At 41.9% G+C, this 23,949-nt stretch overlaps 1 protein-coding gene across 1 annotated transcript in view; it reads left to right on the forward strand.

Moving 5' to 3' along the window:
* The window catches only part of LOC106586465 (protein ITPRID2), a 61,825-nt gene that overhangs the window by 2,580 nt on the left and 35,296 nt on the right, over positions 1 to 23,949 (forward strand). Inside the window, exons 2-3 of the mRNA XM_014173814.3 lie at positions 21,468 to 21,736; positions 21,978 to 22,020. Coding sequence (XP_014029289.1) covers positions 21,535 to 21,736; positions 21,978 to 22,020 — 245 coding nt within the window. The 5' untranslated portion in view covers positions 21,468 to 21,534. The remainder of the gene's footprint in view (positions 1 to 21,467; positions 21,737 to 21,977; positions 22,021 to 23,949) is intronic.

Genomic DNA, 23,949 nt, shown 5'->3' on the forward strand with positions numbered 1-23,949 from the left:
GCAGATGGTGTTAGCAAGCATAGTCTGAGTGTCCTTTAAACTCCAAGCGGGCTGTCATGTGCCTTTTACTGAGTGGCTTCCGTCTGGCCACTCTACCATGAAGGCCTTTGGTGGAGTGCTGCAGAGATGGTTGTCCTTCTGGAAGGTTCTCCCATCTCTACAGAGGAACTCTGTTACTCTGAAAGAGCTCCAATCTGGTTCTTAGTCACTTCCCTGACCAAGACCCTTCTCCCCCAATTGCTCAGTTTGGCCGGGCGGCCAGCTCTAGGAAGAGTCTTGGTAGTTCCAAACTTCTTCCATTTCAGAAGGATGAAGGCCACTGTGTTCTTGGGGACCTTCAATGTTGCAGAAATGTTTTGGTACATTTCCCCAGATCTGTGCCTCGACACAATCCTGTCTCTGAGCTCTACAGACAATTCCTTCGACCTCATGGCTTGGTTTTTCCTCAGATTTGTTTTAATACATTTACTACAATTTCTAAAAACTTGTTTTCGCTTCGTCATTATGGGGTATTTGTGTAGATTGATGAAGATTTGTATTTATTTAATCATTTTAGAATAAGACTGTAACAAAACAAAATGTGCAAAAAGTCAAAGGGTCTTTCCGATTGCACCGAATGTTAGACCATTGTAGAATACTAATTCATCATTAAGTGATCTTTTGAGATATTGATTCAACTTTGATTAAAACTTTATTTAACAAGCAGCACAACACCCCTGGACCTGGTTAAGGCCAAGATGTCATAAATATCACAACTTTGATAAATAATTTCTCAATTATGCTTTTAGATAAAAATGTCAAATATACAGTCGTGGCCAAAAGTTTTGAGAATGACACAAATATAAATTTTCACAAAGTTTGCTTCTTCAGTGTCTTTAGATATTTTTGTCAGATGTTACTATGGAATACTGAAGTATAATTACAAGCATTTAATAAGTGTCAAAGGCTTTTATTGACAATTACATGAAGTTGATGCAAAGAGTCAATATTTGCATTGTTGACCCTTCTTTTTCAAGACCTCTGCAATCTGCCCTGGCATGCTGTCAATTAACTTCTGGGCCACATCCTGACTGATGGCAGCCATTCTTGCATAATCAATGCTTGGAGTTTGTCAGAATTTGTGGGTTTTTGTTTGTCCACCCACCTCTTGAGGATTGACCACAAGTTCTCAATGGGATTAAGGTCTGGGGAGTTTCCTGGCCATGGACCCAAAATATTGATGTTTTGTTCCCTGAGCCACTTAGTTATCACTTGTGTCTTATGGCAAGGTGCTCCATCATGCTGGAAAAGGCATTGTTCGTCACCAAACTGTTCCTGGATGGTTGGGAGAAGTTGCTCTCAGAGGATGTGTTGGTACCATTCTTTATTCATGGCTGTGTTCTTAGGCAAAATTGTGAATGAGCCCACTCCCTTGGCTGAGAAGCAACCCCACACATGAATGGTCTCAGGATGCTTTACTGTTGGCATGACACAGGACTGATGGTAGCGCTCACCTTGTCTTCTCCGGACATGCTTTTTTCCGGATGCCCCAAACAATCGGAAAGGGGATTCATCAGAGAAAATGACTTTACCCCAGTCCTCAGCAGTCCAATCCCTGTGCCTTTTGCAGAATATCAGTCTGTCCCTAATGTTTTTCCTGGAGATAAGTGGCTTTTTTGCTGCCCTTCTTGACACCAGGCCATCCTCCAAAAGTCTTCGCCTCACTGTGCGTGCAGATGCACTCACAACTGCCTGCTGCCATTCCTGAGCAAGCTCTGTACTGGTGGTGCCCCGATCCCGCAGCTGAATCAACTTTAGGAGTCCTGGTGCTTGCTGGACTTTCTTGGGCGCCCTGAAGCCTTCTTCACAACAATTGAACCGCTCTCCTTGAAGTTCTTGATGATCCGATAAATGGTTGATTTAGGTGCAATCTTACTGGCAGCAATATCCTTGCCCGTGAAGCCCTTTTTGTGCAAAGCAATGATGACGGCACGTGTTTCCTTGCAGGTAACCAGGGTTGACAGAGGAAGAACAATGATTCCATGCACCACCCTCCTTTTGAAGCTTCCAGTCTGTTATTCGAACTCAATCAGCATGACAGAGTGATCTACAGCCCTGTCCTCATCAACACTCATACCTGTGTTAACGAGAGAATCACTGACATGATGTCAGCTGGTCCTTTTGTGGCAGGGCTGAAATGCAGTGGAAATGTTTTTTGGGGGATTCAGTTCATTTGCATGGCAAATAGGGACTTTGCAATTACATTTACATTTAAGTCATTTAGCAGACGCTCTTATCCAGAGCGACTTACAAATTGGTGCATTCACCTTATGATATCCAGTGGAACAACCACTTTACAATAGTGCATCTAAATCTTTTAAGGGGGGGGGGGGGGGGGGGTTAGAAGGATTACTTTATCCTATCCTAGGTATTCCTTAAAGAGGTGGGGTTTCAGGTGTCTCCGGAAGGTGGTGATTGACTCCGCTGTCCTGGCGTCGTGAGGGAGCTTGTTCCACCATTGGGGTGCCAGAGCAGCGAAAAGTTTTGACTGGGCTGAGCGGGAACTGTGCTTCCTCAGAGGTAGGGGGGCCAGCAGGCCAGAGGTGGATGAACGCAGTGCCCTTGTTTGGGTGTAGGGCCTGATCAGAGCCTGAAGGTATGGAGGTGCCGTTCCCTTCACAGCTCCGTAGGCAATCACCATGGTCTTGTAATTTTGTTTGTCTTGTCAATTAATTGCAATTCATCTGATCACTCTTCATAACATTCTGGAGTATATGCAAATTGCCATCATACAAACTGAGGCAGCAGACTGTGAATTTTTATTTGTGTCATTCCTAAAACTTTTGGCCATGACTGTACAGTTTGTCAACAGTAATTCCTCGAAAGGACCATTGTATGGATTAAATGCTTTTTGTCCTGATTTCATGAAGAATCACCCATGCCATATTTTGATTTGGATTATTCTATTTTATTGAACTACAGTAAGTTAAGTGGCTTTACATCCGATAATGGAATTTAATCATGGATCCTTGAGCTGTACTACACAGAAATGGATATGAATGTCATTCCCTTCATGGTGACGTATCCTAAATAGGTACGCAAAGGTATAAATATGCAATATCCTCCTTTGCATGCATATTTCTGTATTATTCTACTCTGGCTATTATTTTAATGCGCTCCGCCACCAAACGAGTCCAAATTTGGTTGGTCAGGATCGGACCAAATTGGAACCAATTATAACGTCTATGGCTTTGTTTAGCTGATCTGATTGGCCATTTTTTTTCTTCAAATAATCATAATTGGGCTGTCTAAACGTGGCCCAAGTGTCACAAGTTTGGACATCAAAGTACAGCACGGTGGAGTTCAGTACATTATAGTGTACTCAACTCTGACGTGCTCTTCGATGCACAGAACTCCTCTTCTACTGTACTGTACAGCATAGGACTGTACTGAACTATACTCTAATTTTCTTTACTGTGCTTTACTGTAATGTACTGTACTCTAATGTAGTGTGTTGTCCAAACTAGTGAAACATGGACATCTATGATTGGTTAAGATTTGGTCTGGACCAGACCAAATCTGAACAAATCATGGACAACAATGTTTGGGCCAAATGATGGCCAGTCAAGACCTCTGTGGATGTTGAAATCAAGGTTGTTCCAGACCGGACCAAAAACCTAGGTCTGTGGACGTTGAAATCAATGCCAGGGCAGACTGACCAAATTTAAACTACTTTTCAACGTCCATCGATGTCCGGTGTAGGGAGGAGTTGTCCAGACTTTTCACACTCTTGCTTTAACCACCAGATGACAGAGAAAGAAAATTACGTAAATGTAAAATGTCAATGAAAACACATATCTGCTGAACATAACAAACATTCTGTCATGAGAATCTTTTTTTATCACTTCATGAACAAAATGTATGTCAGTAAAAAATAAACTAATTGGTAGGTCTACCTTTTACTTGTTACTTCTTCTTACTTGGTAACGGAATTTCAAGGAACAAGGCAATGTTTCTTAAACTTACAGGAGACAAAAAAATCCATTCTAAACAAAATATGTGTTGATATTAGATTGCAGGGGTCTCTAGTTCAGAATTATTGTATTTAGATGTATATCTGATACCTTTTTAAGACTTTCTGGTAGTTTTCTAAAACCCATTTTCCACCTGTTTGACAAGAAATCAAAGGTTTTGCTTATTCCAAAATTTTAGGATGGAAAATGGTTGAATGTATATCTTCAGAAAGTTCATATACCCCTTGACTATTTCCATATTTTGTTCTGTTACAGCCTGAATTTAAAATGGATAAAACTTAGATTTCTTTGTCACTGGCCTACACACACAACCCTATAATGTCAGTGGAATTATGTTTTTAGAGATGTTTACAAATTAATTAAATGAAAAGCTGAAATGTCTTGAGTCAATAAGTATTTAACCCCTTTGTTATGGTATAAATAAGTTCAGGAGTAGACATTTGCTTACCATGTTGCATGGACTCAAACTGTGTGCAATAATACTGTTTCACGTCATTTTCAATGTACCTCACACATACAATTATCTGTAAGGTCCCTCAGTCGAGCAGTGAATTTCAAAGACCGATTCAACCACAAAGACCAATGAGATTTTCCAATGCCTCGCAGAAAGAAAGGCAACTATTGGTAGATGGGTAAAAAAAAAAAAACATTCATTGAATATCCCTTTGAGCATGGTGAAGTTATGAATTACACTTTGGATGGTGTATCAATACACCCAGTCACTACAAAGATACAGGCATCCTTCCTAACTCCATTGCTGGAGAGGAAGGAAACCGCTTCAGAGGCCAATGTTGACTTTAGAACAGTTACATACCGTACTCTAGTTTAATGGTGGTGATAAGAGAAAACAACTGAGGAAAGATCAACAATGTTGTAGTTATGCCACAATACTAACCTAATTGACAGAGTGAAAAGAAGGATGCCTGTACAGAATATTCCGAAACATGCATCCTGTTTGCAACAAGGCACTAAAGTAATACTGCAAAAAAATGTGGCAAAGCAATAACATTTTTTGTCCTGAATACAAAGTGTTATGTTTGGGGTAAATGCAATACATTACTGAGTACCACTCTCCATATAGTCAAGCTTAGTGGTGGCTGCATCATGTTATGGATATGCTTTTAATCGTTAAGGACTGGGGAGTTTTTCAGGATAAAAAATAAACAATGGAGCTAAGCACGGGCAAAATCCTACAGGAAAACCTGGTTTAGTCTGCTTTCCATCAGACACTGGGAGTAGGTTATTCAGCAGGACAATAACCTAAAACACAAGGCCAAATCTCCACTGGAGTTGCTTGCCAAGAAGATGGTGAATGTTCCTGAGTGTCCGAGTTAAAGTTTTACCTTAAATCTGCTTGAAAATCTACTGTAAGACATAAAAATGGTTGTCTAGCAATTATCAACCAATTTGACAGAGCTTTATGAATTTTGAAAAGTATAATGGCCAAATATTGTACAATGCAGGTGTGCAAAGCTCTAAGACTTACCCAGAAAGACTCACAGTTATAATCGCTGCCAAAGGTGATTGTAACATGTATTGACTCAGGGGTGTGCATACTTAAGTAAATTACATATTTTTTTTATTTCCTTTTCAATACATTTGCAAACATTTCTAGAAACATGTTTTCACTTTGTCATTATGGGGTGATGGGTGAGAAACATATTTAATCCATTTTGAATTCAGGCTGTAACACAACAAATTGTGGAATAAGTCAAGGAGTATGAATACTTTTTGAAAGCACTATGCATGTGCCTTAGTTTCTCAAAAATATAGACTCTTAGCTTTCATTTGACACCCAATTTGATATGCTCCTATGAATGTCACATGTTGGTGCCCATGGGTCCTTTTTACATGGAAGTGACCCACTGTAAAATGTTGCCAGCAAATCTCTTACAGTACTATAGTAGTAGTCTGTTGTTTCTAATATCAGGTGGATGCTATTAAACTAATCATTTTCAGCTGTTATAAGAAAATGTTATGATAATGCTCCAGGACGGTACATTGCGTGTTGCTGTGTTCCTGCCTGTTGGCTGGTGGTGTACCTTTGCTGGCCAGGCATAAAGGCAGGCAGGTGGACAGGCAGGGAGACAGACACACAGACAATCAAGCAGACAGACATCTATGTGGACAGAAAGGCAGTAGTGGTGAGCGATTAGTGCTTTTTGGGTTCGGTTCACTTTCGGTTCGACTATTAAAAAATAATAATGGATTTTAGTCCTTTTGTTTCTTTAACCATTTAATGCACTATGCATTATGTTGGTTGAACAACACCGAATAAAACAATTAATACAATTCCCATGAATAAAGTCATCAAATAAAACAAATGTTATATACACAACTGAAATATTTTGTTAAAGTAATGTTAATAACTGCCAAGTACCGCTTATCACATATAACCATAATTTTTTAACATTACTTTAACGAAATATTTCAGTTGTGTATATTACATTTGTTTTATTTGATGACTTTATTTAATCTCTATAGTGCTGCTGCCTATGCTGTCTGAAGAACTACAAAATTGTGATTTTTATCAAAGTAAATAAGGCATACTTTTATGACTGCTGAATACCAACGATCAATCACTTAGATCATGTATTTTCAGGTAGAGATACCTCGCGAAGCAGCATCTGCTCTCTATATCACCTCACGATCGCACATTCTTCTCTCTTCCGTAGCAGTCATAAAATAAATAGACTGGACAAGTAGATGCGCAATGGATTATGTTCATTTTAGTTCATTACCACATTTTATGCGCTAAACTATGTAGAATATACTCCCTACTACATTGTACAGTTCAAGCTGGATCTGATTTATCAAATAATTTAACCGATGTCGGTCAATTAGTTGTTTAAAAAAAATGAAAATAACCAACATTTCGGTTAATGACTCAGTAGTAAGACAGGCAGGCAGGCAGGCTCAGGAGGTGAGCACAGAGGACAATGTCCACAGACAATTTTTGGCAGGGTGGCAGTCACTGTCCAGTCCTGTGGGCAATTCCAAGGTAACAGAGTGATCCGGATTACCAACAACGACGAGACGGCCTACAGGGAGGTGGTGAGGGCCCTCGGAGTGTGGTTTCAGGAACGTCAACAAAACAAAAGAGATGATCGTGGACTTCAGGAAACAGCAGAAGGAGCACCCCCCTATCCACATCGACGGGACAGTAGTGGGGAAGGTGGAAAGTTATGTTCCTCGACGTACACATTACGGACAAACTGAAATGGTCCACCCACACAGACAGCGTGGTGAAGAAGGCTTGTCACCAAAAACACTCACAAACTTTTACAGATGCACAATCGAGAGCATCCTGTCGGGCTGTATCACCGCCTGGTACGGCAACTGCTCCGCCCACAACCGCAAGGCTCTCCAGAGGGTAGTGAGGTCTGCACAACGCATCACCGGGTGCAAACTACCTGCTCTCCAGGACACCTACACCACCCGATGTCACAGGAAGGCCAAAAAGATCATCAAGGACAACAACCACCCGAGCCACTGCCTGCTCACCCCACTATCATCCAGAAGGCGAGGTCAGTACAGGTGCATCAAAGCTGGGACCGAGAGACTGAGAAGCAGCTTCTATGTCAAGGCCATCAGACTGTTAAACAGCCATCACTAGCACATTAGAGGCTGCTGCCTACATACTGACTCAAATCTCTAGCCGCTTTAATAATTAAAAATTGGATGTAGTAAATGTATCACTAGTCACTTTAAACAATGTCACTTTATATAATGTTTACATACCCTACATTACTCATCTCATATGTATATACTGTACTCTATACCATATACTGCATCCTGCCTATGCCGTTCGGCCATCGCTCATCCATATATTTATATGTACATATTTTTATGTATTCCTTTACACTTGTGTGTGTATAAGGTAGTTGTTGTGGAATTGTTAGATTACTTGTTAGATATTACTGCATGGTTGGAACTAGAAGCACAAGCATTTCGCTACACTCGCATTAACATCTGCTAACCATGTGTATGTGACCAATAAGATTTGATTTGATACTCAGATGTTTCACTTTAAATTGTATGTCAAACAAAAAACAATGATAAAGTTAAACAAACCAATTGTAAAGTTAAACAAAACAGACAACGCTATGCACTATACTTTTAACAAATACCACATCAAATTGTACAAAAACACATTTACATGAAGAACAGTGCAGATGCAAAGTTTGGTTAAAAAATGATGGCACAAACCGTCATTCTGTTACCAAACTTTGCATCTCTCTCTTTTTCAGCTCCCAGCTGTGAAAGTGATAGACATGGGTTGAACTTGACACAATAAACTTCTCCTGCCCTATTTTACGTTTATATAACCTGTAAACCAGGGTCATGGTTAAGTTTGCCAACAGCAATGATTTTTGCTGGGTCACTCTCTAAACTACGGCACTGTGATTTAGGCATAGGCTACATCCCAAATGGCACGCTAGGCCCTTTACATATAGGGATGAAGGTGCCATTTGGGACGCACGTTAGTGGTCACCCCCGGTCTGCTTGCCTCTACTAGGGGATAGAGGGTTGAAGTGACACATTTGTATAGGTTGTGGTGAGAATATTCACAGAGAGGCAGGGGAACCAGAGGTGTGAAACCTTTGGCTGGATCCAAGCAGGAACACACTGACACTCGTGTGTGTGTGTGTGTGTGTGTGTGTGTGTGTGTGTGTGTGTGTGTGTGCTTTGTCAGTCCTGGAGCCTCTTTAGGTCAAGCACAGTTTCTTCTTCCTCAGGATAAATCGCCTCAACGACGCTATGTTTGAATTGAAACGGAAACTTAGTCTTAAGCTCGACCCTGTCGGAATGAGAGTTTCACAAAAATATCAAAAGTGATGCTATCATAAGCAATGTGTCACTTTGTTCTTAAATAAAACGTAGTCTTACATTTTCGATTTATTTGGATTGGAACCCAGTCTGTTTGACATATCCAGGATATATAATATTTAGTGAGAGTTTGAGACTCTTCTTGACTTGTCAGGTCTGACAGTATGTGGGTCATTCAGGCTTGTTTGGGATCTAATGCTACATGATATTTCTTCAGCTTTATTTGCTAGAACTCAAAGGTCCAATGCAGCCATATTTATATCAAATCATTTTTGGGTGTAAATGGCATGTTATAGAAGGGTCCATACAACTTTTTTTGTGATTTCCCATTTTTGAGAAACTTACCCCAAACAGCAAATTCCTCATCCTTGTTGTGTAGTATGGGAGCCCTGAAGAAATATGAACAAAGGCTCCAAATTCACCCAAATATGTCCTTATAGAAATGGCAAAGCTCTCAGTATAGTGATGCAGGTCTTTAGATGTTGTACAGATGAAATTTATCCGCAATGTTATATTCCATTTTGTGCGACTAGTACCGGGTCGGAACCCCATTGCCTTCAGAACTGCCTGAATTCATCGGGGCATGTAAACCTTGCTCAATTGCTATCAAGGGACCTAACGTCTACCAGAAAAACCTTCCCCCACACCATTACACCCCCACACCATTACACCACCACCACCAGCCTGTACCGTTTACACCAGGCAGGATGGGGCCATGGACTCATGCTGCTTACGCCAAATCCTGACTCTGCCTTCAGCATGACACAACAGGAACTGGGATTCGTCGGACCAGGCAACGTTTTTCCAGTCCTCAGTTGTCCACCGTTGGTGATGGCGTGCCCACTGGAGCTGCTTCTTCTTGTTTTTAGCTGAGAGGAGTGGAACCCGGTGTGGTCGTCTGCTGCAATAGTCCATTCGTGATGAGGACCGACGAGTTTTGAGTTCCAAGATGCCATTCTGCTACCCGCCTGTTAGCTTGCATGATTCTTGTCATTCTCTTTCGACCTCTCGTAAGCGAGCTGTTGTTGCCAATAGGACTGCCACTGACTTTTTTTTTTTTGTCGCACCATTCTCGGTAAACCCTAAACACTGCCTGGCAAAAAACGATCATGCTCAAAGTCCCTTAGGTCACTCGTTTTGCTCATTCTAATGTTCAATCGAACAGTAACTGAATGCCTCGATACCTGTCTTCCTGCTTTATATAGCACGCCACGGCCACGTGACTAACTGTCAGTAAGAACAAACCATTTTCATGAACGGGGTGTTGTACCTAATAAACTGGCCAGTGAGTGTATAGGAAACCCAGGTAATTCACATTTTTGACTGCACTGGGCCTTTTAATAATTTGTATGTGTTTCTTCAAGACTTGCATCCAAGTTTGCAAGCTTCAAGTTAATTAGGATTTTAAAGTGCATTTTACACAGAGAGGACACCGGAGTGGAAGGTGACACCCTGGCGCTACATTGCTCTGTGAAACATCACAATGAAGAATGGAGTATGTTTGTGTCAGTCAGTGTGCTGCTGTGGTAGCTGACTGCACAATGTCAGTAGAAAAGGACGTGTGTGTGTGTGTTCGTGCGTGTGTGTGCGCGTGACGAAGCAGTGGGGTGGCTGGCAGGCCAAGGTATTCTGTTACCGCTCTAGACAAAGCAGTCGTGGTTCAGATAGCCAGATTGCAGCTCTGAACCCCGGCATTAATTCTTGAATGGCACCCTATTCCCATATATTGCACAGCTTTCGACCAGAGCCTTTAGGGCTTCGGTCAAAAGTAGTGCACTGTATAGTGAATAGGGTGCCATTTGGGATGCAGGCTGCGTCATTATAATTGACCACAGAATGTTTGAATTTGTTTAACTTTGAACTGGACTTTATGAAAGAAGTTTGGCATAACGAAAAGGCCTTTGTTGGCACCAATATAGAAGACCTATTTTCCCAGAAGAAGTTGCCTTTATTTATATTTTTTCATTTAAGCTTTATTTGTAAGGTAATCTCATTGAGATAAAATCTATTTTGTAAGAGAGCTGTAGTAGGATTGGATACTGTGGTTGACCCATTTTGACTAGTCTATCTACGCGACACTGCATAAAAAAAGAAACCGTCATAGTAGTGCTACTGTGCTATAATGTTTGTTTTAGAAGGTCATAACCGATAGCTGGTTAAGAAAAACAACGTATGTCCGTATAGATGCAAGATCCTTGACAAGCTAAACGGAGGATACTGTATTTGTGCATTTTCTTTGCTGATAAATGGCAATTTATATTTTTACTTACAAACCAACCCCCCGAGACACACCACATATGTAATGCACAACCCAAAGGGGTTGGAAGAACTATTCAATAACTTATGTAAGCCTACACAACTGTTGAGGCTCATAATAATGACCTGAGTGAATGGAATTGCATCAAACACATGGAAACCATGTAAATTATTTGATACCATTCCACTCCAGCCATTACCACGAGCCTTTCCTCCCCAATTTAAGGTGCTACCAACCTCCTGTAGCCTACACTCTTAAGTTCAGTAATGACTTTTCCCAAGATATTTTCTCTTAAGACGTGACAACTTTATTACAATTTTAAACTACTTGTTGGCTGAATGGAGTTCTTACTAAGTGCTTTGTTTTGAGGTGGGACTTGGTGTTCAATAGCGCACACTAGCAAAACATTTTGCAACTAAACACAAGTTCAGAAAGTACCTCCCCATTCCATTACCTCCACCGTTCAGAGTATTTCCTTTCTGGTTGTGTGTCTTTGGGACGTGGTGGCTGTCACGATTTAACTGACGGATGATGGGTCACATTTGGCCCATGATGTGGAAACTGGGCATCTTTACTTCTGCTGAAAGGGGTTAGGGGTTCAGGGTTCAGGAGGTTGGTGTGTGAAAGGGGTGCAGACTGGGACCTATACTGAACAAAAATATAGAAGCAACATGTAAAGTGTTGGTCCAATGTTTCATGAGCGTAAGTAAAATATCCCCGACATGTTCCATACGCACAAATGTCTATCATTTTGTTTACATCACTGTTAGTGAGCATTTCCCCTTCGCCAAAATAATCCATCCACCGGACAGGTGTGGCATAGAAGCTGATTAAACAGCATGATCATTACACGGGTGCACCTTGTGCTGGGGACAATAAAAGGCCACTCTAAAATGTGCAGTTTTGTCACACAACACAATGCCACAGATGTCTCAAGTTTTGAGGGAGCGTGCAATTGTCATGCTGACTGCAGGAATATCCACCAGAGCTGTTGCCAGATAATTGAATGTTCATTTCTGTACCATAAGCCGCCTCCAATGTTTTAGAGAATTTGGCAGTATGTCCATCCGGCCTCACAACTGCAGACAACATGTATGGCGTCATGTGGGCAAGCGGTTTGCTGATGTCAACGTTGTGAACAGAGTGCCCCATGGTGGCGGTGGGGTTATGGTATGGGCAGGCATAAGCTACGGACAATGAACACAATAGCATTTTATCAATTGTAGTTTGAATACAGAGATACCGTGATGAGATCCTGAGGCCCATTGTCGTGTCATTCAGCCACCATCATCTCATGTTTCAGCATGATAATGCACAGCCCCGTGTCGTAAGGATCTGTACGCAATTCCTGGAAGCTGAAAATGTCCCAGTTCTTCCATGGCCTGCATACTCACCAGACATGTCACCCATTGAGCATGTTTGGGATGCTCTGGATCGACGCGTACGACAGCATTACAGTTCCCACCAATATCCAGAAACTTCGTAAAGCCATTGAAGAGAAGTGGGACAACATTATACAGGCCACAATCAACAGCCTGATCAACTCTATGCGATGGAGATGTGTCACGCTGCATGAGGCAAATGGTGGTCACACCAGATACTGACTGTTTTCTGATCCACACCCCTACCTTTTTTCTTAAGGTATTTATGACCAACAGATGCATATCTCTATTCCCAGTTATCTGAAATTCGTAGATTAGGGCCTAATGACTTACTTTCAATTTGACTGATTTCCTTATACGAATTGTAACTCAGTAAAATCTTTGAAATTGTTGCATTTATATTTTTGTTCAGTATAAATATAAGTATCCTCTTTACAACATGTTTGGTCGCAAGGGAGTTTGATGTTGATGGGCCTGATAACAGCTGAACAGTGTTCATTCTGACCAAGCTGGACAGCAGCATAGACGTGCTGTGGTGTAGGATACAGACCCCCACACACAGACATAAATAATGTATTGTAACACACACACTCAAACTCATAGTTCTCTAGGTCTTGACCAGGCCAGGTGTTTTCCTTGGTCAATGTTAAGCTAGTTTCGCGTTGCCGTACCTCCAAAATCACATCGTTTTCACGCCTCCCTTGGAGGTCTGGAGAATTTTGTATTGCAAAACCGTTTTCAATGGTCCCCCGGCTCCCAGATGTTACATTTCAAGAACCCTCCCCACACATGGGGGTGCTGTGTGTTATGTTCAGCACTGTTTTTAAGTGTGGCTGACAGTCTGCATTTTATTTAACTAAAAAAATACGCTGATAAAGTCAAACGTCACGACATGTTCTGAAGCATTCAGGTGAGTGAGAATTTTTCCATGTCGCCGTTCATCCGATGCTGGCTGCGCTTTGCTTCGCTTCCACCCGAAAATATCTTTAAGATTGCCCATTATTTTGTTTTTGTAAGGACCCAAAAACAAGAGGCAGTGGGAGAACCTATTCAAGTAAGTAAAAACAATTTTTAAATGTTAAACAATATAATATTAGCTTGCTTGCTTGCTTGCTACTGTAGATTAGGCCACTTTGTATGCTAACTCAATTGAGCTGCTAGCTGTTGAAATTGTGCTGGAATATATAGTGGCCAGTTCACGGCCACCTGACCAATTCTGCGATTTCCTTTTTTATTAATTTTTTTCGCTGTTCTTAACTATTGTTTTGTACATAATGTTTCCACAACCATGTCCAGAAGCTCTTTTCAGTCATAGGAAATCAGAACAGCAATCACTAACCTCGATTTGGATGAAGATTTCTACTTCAACGGGTCAGCATCGCAGGACATACTGCTCACCCCGAACTGGGCCCTAATTCCAACTCTCGTAAGAGAAAGAGATGACTATATAGAGGCCGACTTGCGGGCACCCTGATGCAACTACGATGGGGAGTAAATAAACCACCACTACCCTCTGTTCTATTGGTGAATTTGCAGTCACTGGAGAACAAACTGGACGAGCTCTGTACGTGACTATCCTATCAACGGGACCTGAAAAACATAAATATTTTATGTTTCTCTGAAACTTTGTTGAACAAAGACATGGATAATATACAACTAGCTGGTTTTTCTATGCATCGGCAGGACAGAGCGGCAGTGTCGGGTAAGCTCAAGGGGGTGTTGTCTTTTTGTTAACAACAGTTGGTGCACAATCTCTATTATTAAGGAAGTCTCAAGGTTCTGCTCGCCAGAGTTAGAATACCTCATTATAAGCTGTAGACCAGACTATTTACCAAGAGTTTATCTATATTTTTGTAGCTGTCTATTTACCACCACAAACTGATGCTGGCACGAAGACAGCACTCAACAAGTTGTATAGGGCCATAAAAAAATAAGAAAAGAGGTGGCGCTCCTAGTGGCTGGTGATTTTAATGCTGAAAAACTGAAATCCATCTAACCTAATTTCTACCAGCATGTCACCTGTGCAACTAGAGGGGCAAAAACTCTAAATCACCTTTACTCCACACACTGAGTCGCATACGAAGCTCTCCCTCGCCCTCCATTTGGCATATCTGACTACAAGTTTGAATTCTACTACACCGGCTGTGACACTCAACAGATGTGGCAGGGCTTGCAAACTATCACGGATTACAAAGGGAAACCCAACTGCGAGGCAAGCAACACTGACCCATGTGTGAGGGCACCAGCTGTTCCGGACGACTGTGTGATCACATTCTCCGTAGCCGATGTGAGTAAGACCTTTTTTAAACAGGTTAACGTTCTGTGTGTAAATTGGTCACCTCCCTGACCGTGGCCAGGGGCCAAACTGATTTCTGCCATGGAACTTCCCTGGTTCGCGACGAGGCTACTGTTGTGGTTGGTTTGGCTGCCTTTCAGTTTCCCTCCAGTCTCTGTGCTGTGGTTGGTTTGGCTGCATTTCAGACAGGGAAAGGAAAGAGTCTGCTCTGTAATCCACTATTGTTCTGCAGTATCAGCACTTTCAAAATATTTATAAGGAGGTATGGACCAGAGGCAGCAGCTTCAAATTGCCTGGCTTAGCACACCCTTATACGTAATAGTCGTATCTTGGCTTGAGGCAAGGTTTGCATCCCAAATGGCACCCTATTCCCTACATAGTGCAATACTACCCATGGGATATGGTCAAGTAGTGCACTATATAGGGAACAGGGTGCCATTGGGATGCAAACCCAAATGGGTTTGTTAGTCAGTATGAGTGGTGTAAGTGTCTGAGTGTCTGATCCGGTGGATAGGCCTGTAAGTGCAAAGAGTGATTATCAACACAGCTGCTATAATAAAGCCTCCACTCACATTACACTAATCTCTCTTTCCCTCTTCCCTTTCTCACACTCTTTTATCCAACATTCCATCTGCATCTGAGACCTCCTTAGGCCGTCATTGTAAATAAGAATTTGTTCTTAACTGACTTGCCTAGTTAAATAAAAAATGTAATCTTTATACACTCTAAAAATAAAAGGTTCCTGGAGTATCCTTTAGGGGTTCTTAAAATTGGAACTGTGGAGGAACCCCTATAAGTTCTGAGAAGAACCCCTCTTAATGGATCCTCGATGAACCTTTTGGGGTTAATATCTGAACTCCCCCCTCCCCTTTTGTTATTGTTATTATGATATTAATAATACGCGTAACACTATTTTTAGTTGTCAGTGATTTTAGTGGCAAAGCAGAATAAAAAACATCCAAATGTGAGGGAAACTCCCAGCAAAACCCCAAGTCCAATGGGTATATCCTCTGGCTTGTTAATGTGTTGATGTTCTCTGTATCCATAGCCAGAATGATTTTGCAGTGCATGGTGATTTGAACAGGTTTCCTGTTATATTCATCAGAGGTGTAGGGATGGTGAAGTCTGAATAAAAAAAATAGTGATTATACAGATGTTTAACTAAACATGCACACAACAGTATTCATACCTTGGTTTATGTGGTAAATGTGAATGCACATACCTTATCCGTATTGTAGAGGCCTATGGGGTTTTCATTGAAGAGGTAAGGCAGGAGGGTGGTACATGTGATCTCCATAACATACCAATAGGCATACCTGTATGCCTCCTCGTCTGTATGCCTACAGACACAAAAGTGAGCAGTTCAGTAATCTGCACCCAATGCAGCTCCCGAGTGGCGCAGCGGTCTAAGGCACTGCATCTCAGTGCAAGAGGCATCACTGGTTCGAATCCAGGCCGAATCACATCCGGCCATAGGGCGGCGCACAATTGGCCCAGCGTATTCCGTGTTTGGCCGGGGTAGGCCATCATTGTAAATACAAATTTGTTCTTAACTGACTTGCCTAGTTAAATAAATAAAAGCTAGCCTTCATATTCTTATAGCATACAGTACATATTCTTACCTCTTTGATTGATATCCATCGAATTGTGTCCATTTTCTGTTTTAGAAAGATTTGCACAAATATTAAAAGATAGATGGTATCATCACAAAACAATATCAATTTAGATCATATAAGGGACAAACCTTACTTTAAATTGAGGAGATCTTAAACATTTTCATTTAAGTGCCTGCACATGCTGTCCTTTCAAATTCAAACATTTTAGTTTGGCAGTTAGGTTCCTGCAAGAACCCTCACCAACTAAGGTGGTTCCTCGATGAACCCCACCTCCTATGGGGTTCGTGGAAGAACCTTTTGAGGGCAATTTTCAGTGCCAAGAACCCTAAGGTTCTCTGAAGAACTTTGAGAGCTTAGAAGAACCCTTCTTAAACCCCTAATTTTTAGAGTGTCTTTGGGCTCAGATGATTTCACCTGGTACAGTAGATTACTTCCTCTGTCTCTCACGCTGCATCCCAAATGGCACCATATTCCCTATATCAGGGCTCTCCAACTCTCTTCCTGGAGAGCTACTGTCCTGTAGGTTTTCTCTCCAACCCTAATCTAGCACACCTAATTGTAATAAATACCTGGTTGATAAAATGAATCAGGTTATTTACAACTGGGGTTGGAGTGAACCTACAGGAGGGTAGCTCTTCAGTGATGTACTGGGCTGTAAACACACTACGCTCATCAATCTACACACAATTCCCCATAATGACATAGCAAAAACAGGTTTTTAGACATTTTTGCAAAAAAAATTATAAAACCTTAATTACATAAGTATTCAGACCCTTTGCTATGAGACTAGAAATTGAGCTCAGGTGCATCTGGTTTCCATTGATCATCCTTGAGATGTTTCTACAACTTGATTGGAGTCCACCTGTGGTAAATTCAATTGATTGGACATGATTTGGAAAGGCACACACTTGTCTATGTAAGGTCCCACAGTTGACAGTGCACGTCAGAGCAAAAACCAAGCCATGAGGTCGAAGGAATTGTCCGTTGAGCTCCAAGACAGAATTGTGTCTCGGCACAGATCTGGGGACGGGCACCAAAACATTTCTGCAGCATTGAAGGTCCCCAAGAACACAGTGGCCTCCATCTTAAATGGAAGAAGTATGTAACCACCAACACTTCCTAGAGCTGGCTGCCTGGCCAAACTGAGCAATCGGGGGAGAAGGGCCTTGGTCAGGGAGGTGACCAAGAACCCAATGGTCACTCTGACAGAGCTCCAGAGTTCCTCTGTGGCGATGGGAGAACCATCCAGAAGGACAACCATCTCTGCAGCATTCCACCAATCAGGCCTTTATGGTAGAGTGGCCAGACGGAAGTCACTCCTCAGTAAAAGGCACATGACCACCCACTTGGAGTTTTCCAAAAGGCACCTGAAGGACCATGATCGAGGAAAAGATGAATGGAGCAAAGTACAAAGAGAACCTTGATGACAACCTGCTCCAGAGCTCTCAGGACCTCAGACTGGGATGAAGGTTCACCTTCCAACAGTACAACGACCTTAAGCACACAGCCAAGACAACGCAGGAGTGGCTTCGGGACAAGTCTCTAAATGTCCTTCAGTGGCCCAGCCAGAGCCCGGACTTGAACCAGATCAAACATCTCTAGAGAGACCTGAAAATAGCTGTGCAGCAACGCTCCCCATCCAACATGACAGAGCTTGAGAAGATCTGCAGAGAAGAATGGGAGAAACCCCCCAAATACAGGTGTGCCAAGCTTGTAGCATCATACCATACCCAAGAAGACTGCAGGCTGTATTCGCTGCCAAAAGTACTTCAAAAAAGTACTGAGTAAAGGGTCTGAATACTTATGCAAATGTGATATTTCATTTTTTTTTAAATACGTTTGCAAAAAATTATAAACTGTTTTTGCTTTGTTATTATGGGGTATTGTGTGTAGATTGAGAAACAAATACATTTTAGAATAAAGCTGTAACGTAACAGCTTTTAAAAAAACAGTATATAAAAAGTCAAGGGGTCTGAATGCTTTCCGAATGCACTGTAGATACACAATTGACAAAAATTGCTTAAATAAATTCTTGGGTATGATACTTCAGTTGTTTGAAAAATGCTAAATTCTCCAACCCTCCCTCCATCCTTATATGCTCCCTCTTCACAAAATGGCAGCACAAACTGTCAAGTGAATATCAGTTCATTATCTGCAGAAGTGTTTTAAGTTCGACACTCTTTGTCACGTCCTGACCCTAGTAAGATGTCATTTTCTATAGTAGAGTAGGGCAGGGCGTGACGGGGTGTTTTGGGTTGTTCTATGTTTTCTATTTCTATGTTGGGTGTTGATCTCTAATTGGAGGCAGCTGACCCTCATTGCCTCTGATTAGAGATCATATTTAAGTAGGGGTTTTCCTCATTGTTGTTTGTGGGTTATTATTTTTTGACTAGTGTGTTTTCCTCTCTGCATCACGGTTTGTTGTTTTTGTGTATTTAAGTGTATTGCATTCAGTTTCACGTTTAATAAATATGTGGAACTACGAACACTCTGCATTTTGGTCCGCTCCGTGACAGAATAACCCACCATAAAAGGACCAAGCGGCGTGAGGAGAAGTACTTGGAGTCGTGGACTTGGGAGGAAATATTAGACGGTAAAGGACCCTGGAGCCAGACTGGGGAGTATCGTCGCCCGAAGGAGGAACTAGAGGAAGCCAAGCGGGAGCGACATTACTACGAAGCGCTATATCCACCTATAATCAATGTGGAGTCAAGCGCGGAGCTCGACGCGAGATTCAGAAGGGAAGTACTGGCAGAAAGAGCACGGCAGAGCGGGCGTGTGGAGGAGCGAGCGATGAGTTACGGTGTGGTGCGCACTATATCACCCATACGCACTCACAGCCCGGTGCGGTCGGTGCAAGCTCCTCGCCGGTGTAGGGCGAAGATGGTCATTGAACCCGGAAGGAGTAGGCCTGCTCAGCATGCCAGGTCCCCAGTTCGCCTACATAGCCCAGTACATCCTGTTCCTGCTCCCTGCACTCGTCTTGAGGTGCGTGTTACCAGTCTGGCACCACCTAAGCCAGTTCCACGCATCAGACCTCCAGTGCGCATACCCAGTCCGGAGTGTCCTGTTCCTGTTCCTGCACAAGTCCTGAGGTGCGTGTTACCAGTCTAGAGCCACCCAAGCCAGTACCACGCACCAAGTCTTCAGTACGTATCCATAACACGGTACAGCCAGTGCCTGCTGTGAGCACTCGGCCCTTAATGCGTCTCCCCAGTCCGGTGAGACCGATTCCTGCTCCTCGCACTCTCCCTCCAGTGCGCATCCATAACCCGGTACAGCCAGTGCCTGCTGTGAGCACTCGGCCCTTAATGCGTCTCCCCAGTCCGGTGAGACCGATTCCTGCTCCTCGCACTCTCCCTCCAGTGCGCCTCCATAGCCCAGTACGTCCTGTGCCTGCTCCCTGCACTCGACCTGAGGTGCGTGTTACCAGTCTGGCGCCACCTATGCCAGTCCCACGCATCGGACCTCCAGCGACGCTCCCCAGCCCGGAGCCTCCAGCGACGCTCCCCAGCCCGGAGCCTCCAGCGACGCTCCCTAGCCCGGAGCCTCCAGCGACGCTCCCCAGCTCGGAGCCTCCAGCGACGGTTGGTGGTCTGGTTCCTCCGGACATACAGAAGCGGGGGGATCAGTGGGTGGTGGGGGTACTACGCCCGGAACCAGAGCCGCCGCCATAGACATTAGTCACCCACCCTACCCTCCCTTTGTGTTTTTTTTTGTTGTTTTTTTACATTCGTAGTTTGGGGGGGGTGGGTACTGTCACGTCCTGACCCTAGTAAGATGTAATTTTCTATAGTAGAGTAGGGCAGAGCATGACAGGGGGTGTTTTGGGTTGTTCTATGTTTTCTATTTCTATGTTGGGATTGTTTGGGGTTGATCTCTAATTGGAGGCAGCTGATCCTCATTGCCTCTGATTGGAGATCATATTTAAGTAGGGGTTTTTCTCATTGTTGTTTGTGGGTTATTTTTTGAGTAGTGTGTTTTCCTCTCTGTGTCACGGTTTGTTGTTTTTGTATATTTAAGTGTATTGCATTCAGTTTCACATTTAATAAATATGTGGAACTACGAACACGCTGCATTTTGGTCCGCTCCTTCGAACAGCCGTGACACTCTTTGCATCGTCAAGATGTCTCACTGTACTTCATTGAAATAGACAATCCTATTTGTTAATGGTATTTTCTAATTACCCCTTTTTAGATTCCGTCACATTTAGATAGTTGTCTGTCACCGCCATTGTTTTATGTTTTGAATGCAAAGTGGTCGTTTTGTGTTTGTTTGTTTATTTATTTACATTCCTTCTTATTTCAGATGATTACTCTGGAAATAGAAGTAACATAATAATAGCCGCCTCCTCTTGTCCCTCGAGGTTTGGCCTATACACTCCAGTGAGAACTCCCTCCTTCTGTCTATCCCTCTATCCTCCCTTCAGAAAAGAGCTGATCCGCAGCAGGAAATGACTCGGAACCAGCACGCAATCTTTCAACTAAACCGACATTTTATGCTCCACTTGTTGTCAGTTTGACTTCTTGCTCTCTGTAGCTCCTCTCTGTATCCATCCATCTATCCACCGTGCCTGCCTCTGTCCCACATCTCTGCCTGGCTGAGTGGGAACTACTTTTACATTTGATGGCTTTGGAAGTAATCTTAGTATTCTTGGAAGAATTCTTAGGATAATAATTCTGGCAGAAGGAGGAATCCCCTCCAGGTATTATTAGTGTTTTGTGTTCTTTTGCTTCTTGTTCTTGAAGAGGTTGTCACATTTATTAATTTGGTGTTCTGTTATGGAAAGAAACAAATTGTGTGTAGTCTTGTTTTATCTTGTTTGTATGATATAGCAACTTATTTTCCAAAGTCAGTTCCGTTATTGGACATTTGCTTGTTTACAGCTCAACTCTGTTCTGTGAGCATACATGGTTATCACGCAGGATGTTATATTACAGGCATAGGCATGTTTTCATACATTTCCTTTGTATAGTTAAATTAGGCTTGTTTGTGCAAGGTGTGTGTGTGTGTGTGTGTGTGTGTGGCTACCATCTAGTCTCATAACAATCTCCTCCCTCCTATCTGCTACAGGTGACTTACCCCCTGCTGTAGCAGCCAGGCCAGGGGAGAGGAGGAGTTGTGGATCCAGGAGCAGACCATGGAGCAGTGTGAAACTGCTGCAAGCCCCAGCATAGATCACCCATGGAAGGCAGCGACAATAATGAGGAAGGCCTGGATCCAGAGCAGAGACTCCTGGCAGGGCCTCTCTGAGAGCCAGGACACCCAGGATCAGGAGGGTTGCAGTGAGAAGACACTGTGTCCAGATCCCACTATGGAGGAGAAGACAGCCGAGGAGCCAGGTACGTTGGGATGAGCTACAGCAGGCAGAAATAATTATAGTTTGGCTTTTTACAGCTCAGTACAGCTCCATGGAAGTCACGATGAAACAATAAAGCCTACTTAAGGTCTTGTTGCTATAAAAAATTATGATTTTTTTGTTATCCAGTTGTAATCTACATTGTAGATTGAATGTTAAATTGCATTTATAGAAAACTGAACAGTTGTACATGGCTTTGAATTGCTCTGTTTTTTTTCTCTCAGGGCCTGTCCCTAAGAAGATTGCGAGCTGGCTCAAGGACTGCAGGTATTGTAGTGTTGCATTATAATGAAACCTTTACATTTGCATGTAAATAAAACTCCTGACTGTCACTGAATATCAGGGTGGCTGGTGTGGAATGCCTAGTGACTAGCTTAGTCAGCATAGCGAGGAAAGTAAATACTATTTTGTCATTGTCACTTCTAGGCTATCCTCAAAGACATGTAGTTAGACATCATCAATAAAGACTTAAATGGGACTGGATGTCTGGCTTCTCGGGGAAGTCATTGTTTGGTATGACTATTGGTTACTTTTTACAGCTTGTTTAGTATACTTAAATATACTAAACATTAAAATAATATACTAGAAAAATACATCTCGTATTTGAAGTATATCTTAAGTATAACTATAATATCACTACACTTCAACACACTTATTCAAATTGTACTTTATATTCATTGTTTTTTCATACTATAAATATATTATCAAACTTCAACACATTTCAAAATACACTTGGAGTTGTTTTTAAGTTGAAGCATAGATTTTCTTTTTTTATGAAACTGCTTGAGCTATACAGTGCTTTGCAAAACTGTTAATACCCCTTGGATTTCTTCACATTTTGTGTTAAAAAGTGAGATTAAAATTGATTTGTCATTTATTGTCAACAATGAACTCTAAATACTCTAATGTCAAAGTGGAAGAAAACAATAAAATAATAATTAAAATATAGTCCTTGCATAAGTATTCAGCCTCTTTGTTTAGGCAAGCCTAAATTGGTTCAGGGGAATTTGGCTTATCAAATCACAGAATATGTTACATGGACTCTGTGTGAAACAATAGGGGTTGACATCATTTTTTTATGACTAACTGTTCCTCTGTCCTCCATACATACATCTGTGAGTTCCCTCAGTCAAGTATTGAATTTCAAGCACAGATTCAATTACAAAGACCAGGGAGCCTTTAGAAAGCCTCATAAGAAGGGCAGTGATTGGTAGCTCGGTAACAATCTCAAATCAGACATTGAATATCTCTTTAAGGATGGTGAAGTTAATAACAACTGTATGCTGTGGATTATGTATTAAACCACCCAGACACATCAAAGCTAGTCATCCTTCTGAGCTGCAGGACAGGAATGAAACTGCTCATGAGGCCATTGGTGATTGTAAAATAGTTACAGAGTTGAATGTCAGTGATGGAAGAAAACTGAGGATGGATCAACAACATTGTAGTGACGCCACAATAATGATTTAAATGACAGAATGAAAATAAGAATACAAATATTCAGAATTCCAAAACATAAATATTGTATTTAACAAACAAGGCACTAAAGTTTTGACTTAAATCTGCTTGATAATCTATGGCAAGACTTGAACATTTCTGTGTAGCCATGAGCACCAACATCTTGACAAAGCTTGAAGAATTCTGAAAAGACTAAAGAGATAATCTTCGAGACTTACCCGGGAAGACTCCCAGCTGTAATGGCTGCCAACGGTGTTTCCAGCTTGTATTGACTCAGGGAGCTGAATACTTACGCAATTATTATATTTTAGTTATTTAATTTCTAGCGATCTTTAAAAAAAAAAATGTATAGAAATCTTCCACTTTAATATAGTATTTTGTGTAGATTGACTTTTTTTTTATTAAATAAATTTTAATCCCACTTTAACAACAAAATGTGAATAAATCCAAGGGGTATGAATTATGTTGCTGTAGTTTAACTGCCAATAATGAGTTTTGAAGTACTTTCTGAATTCCTGTTCAGAAGAGTGCAGCAAAAGTTGAAAATGATAGCATCCTTTTTTTGCAGTTGAAGTTTTGATTTATAATATATTGTTCCTCATATTTAGTTTATTCAAAAAATGTTATGTTAATTTTCAAACTGAATAATGTTGTACTTTTTAATTACACATTACATATTACACATTTATTGAAATGTTAATGAGGAAGGCCTGGGTCCTTAATGTGAACAACTAAAGT

Source organism: Salmo salar, chromosome 25, assembly GCF_965601325.2.
Source record: "Salmo salar chromosome 25, fSalSal1, whole genome shotgun sequence".
NCBI lineage: Eukaryota > Metazoa > Chordata > Actinopteri > Salmoniformes > Salmonidae > Salmo > Salmo salar.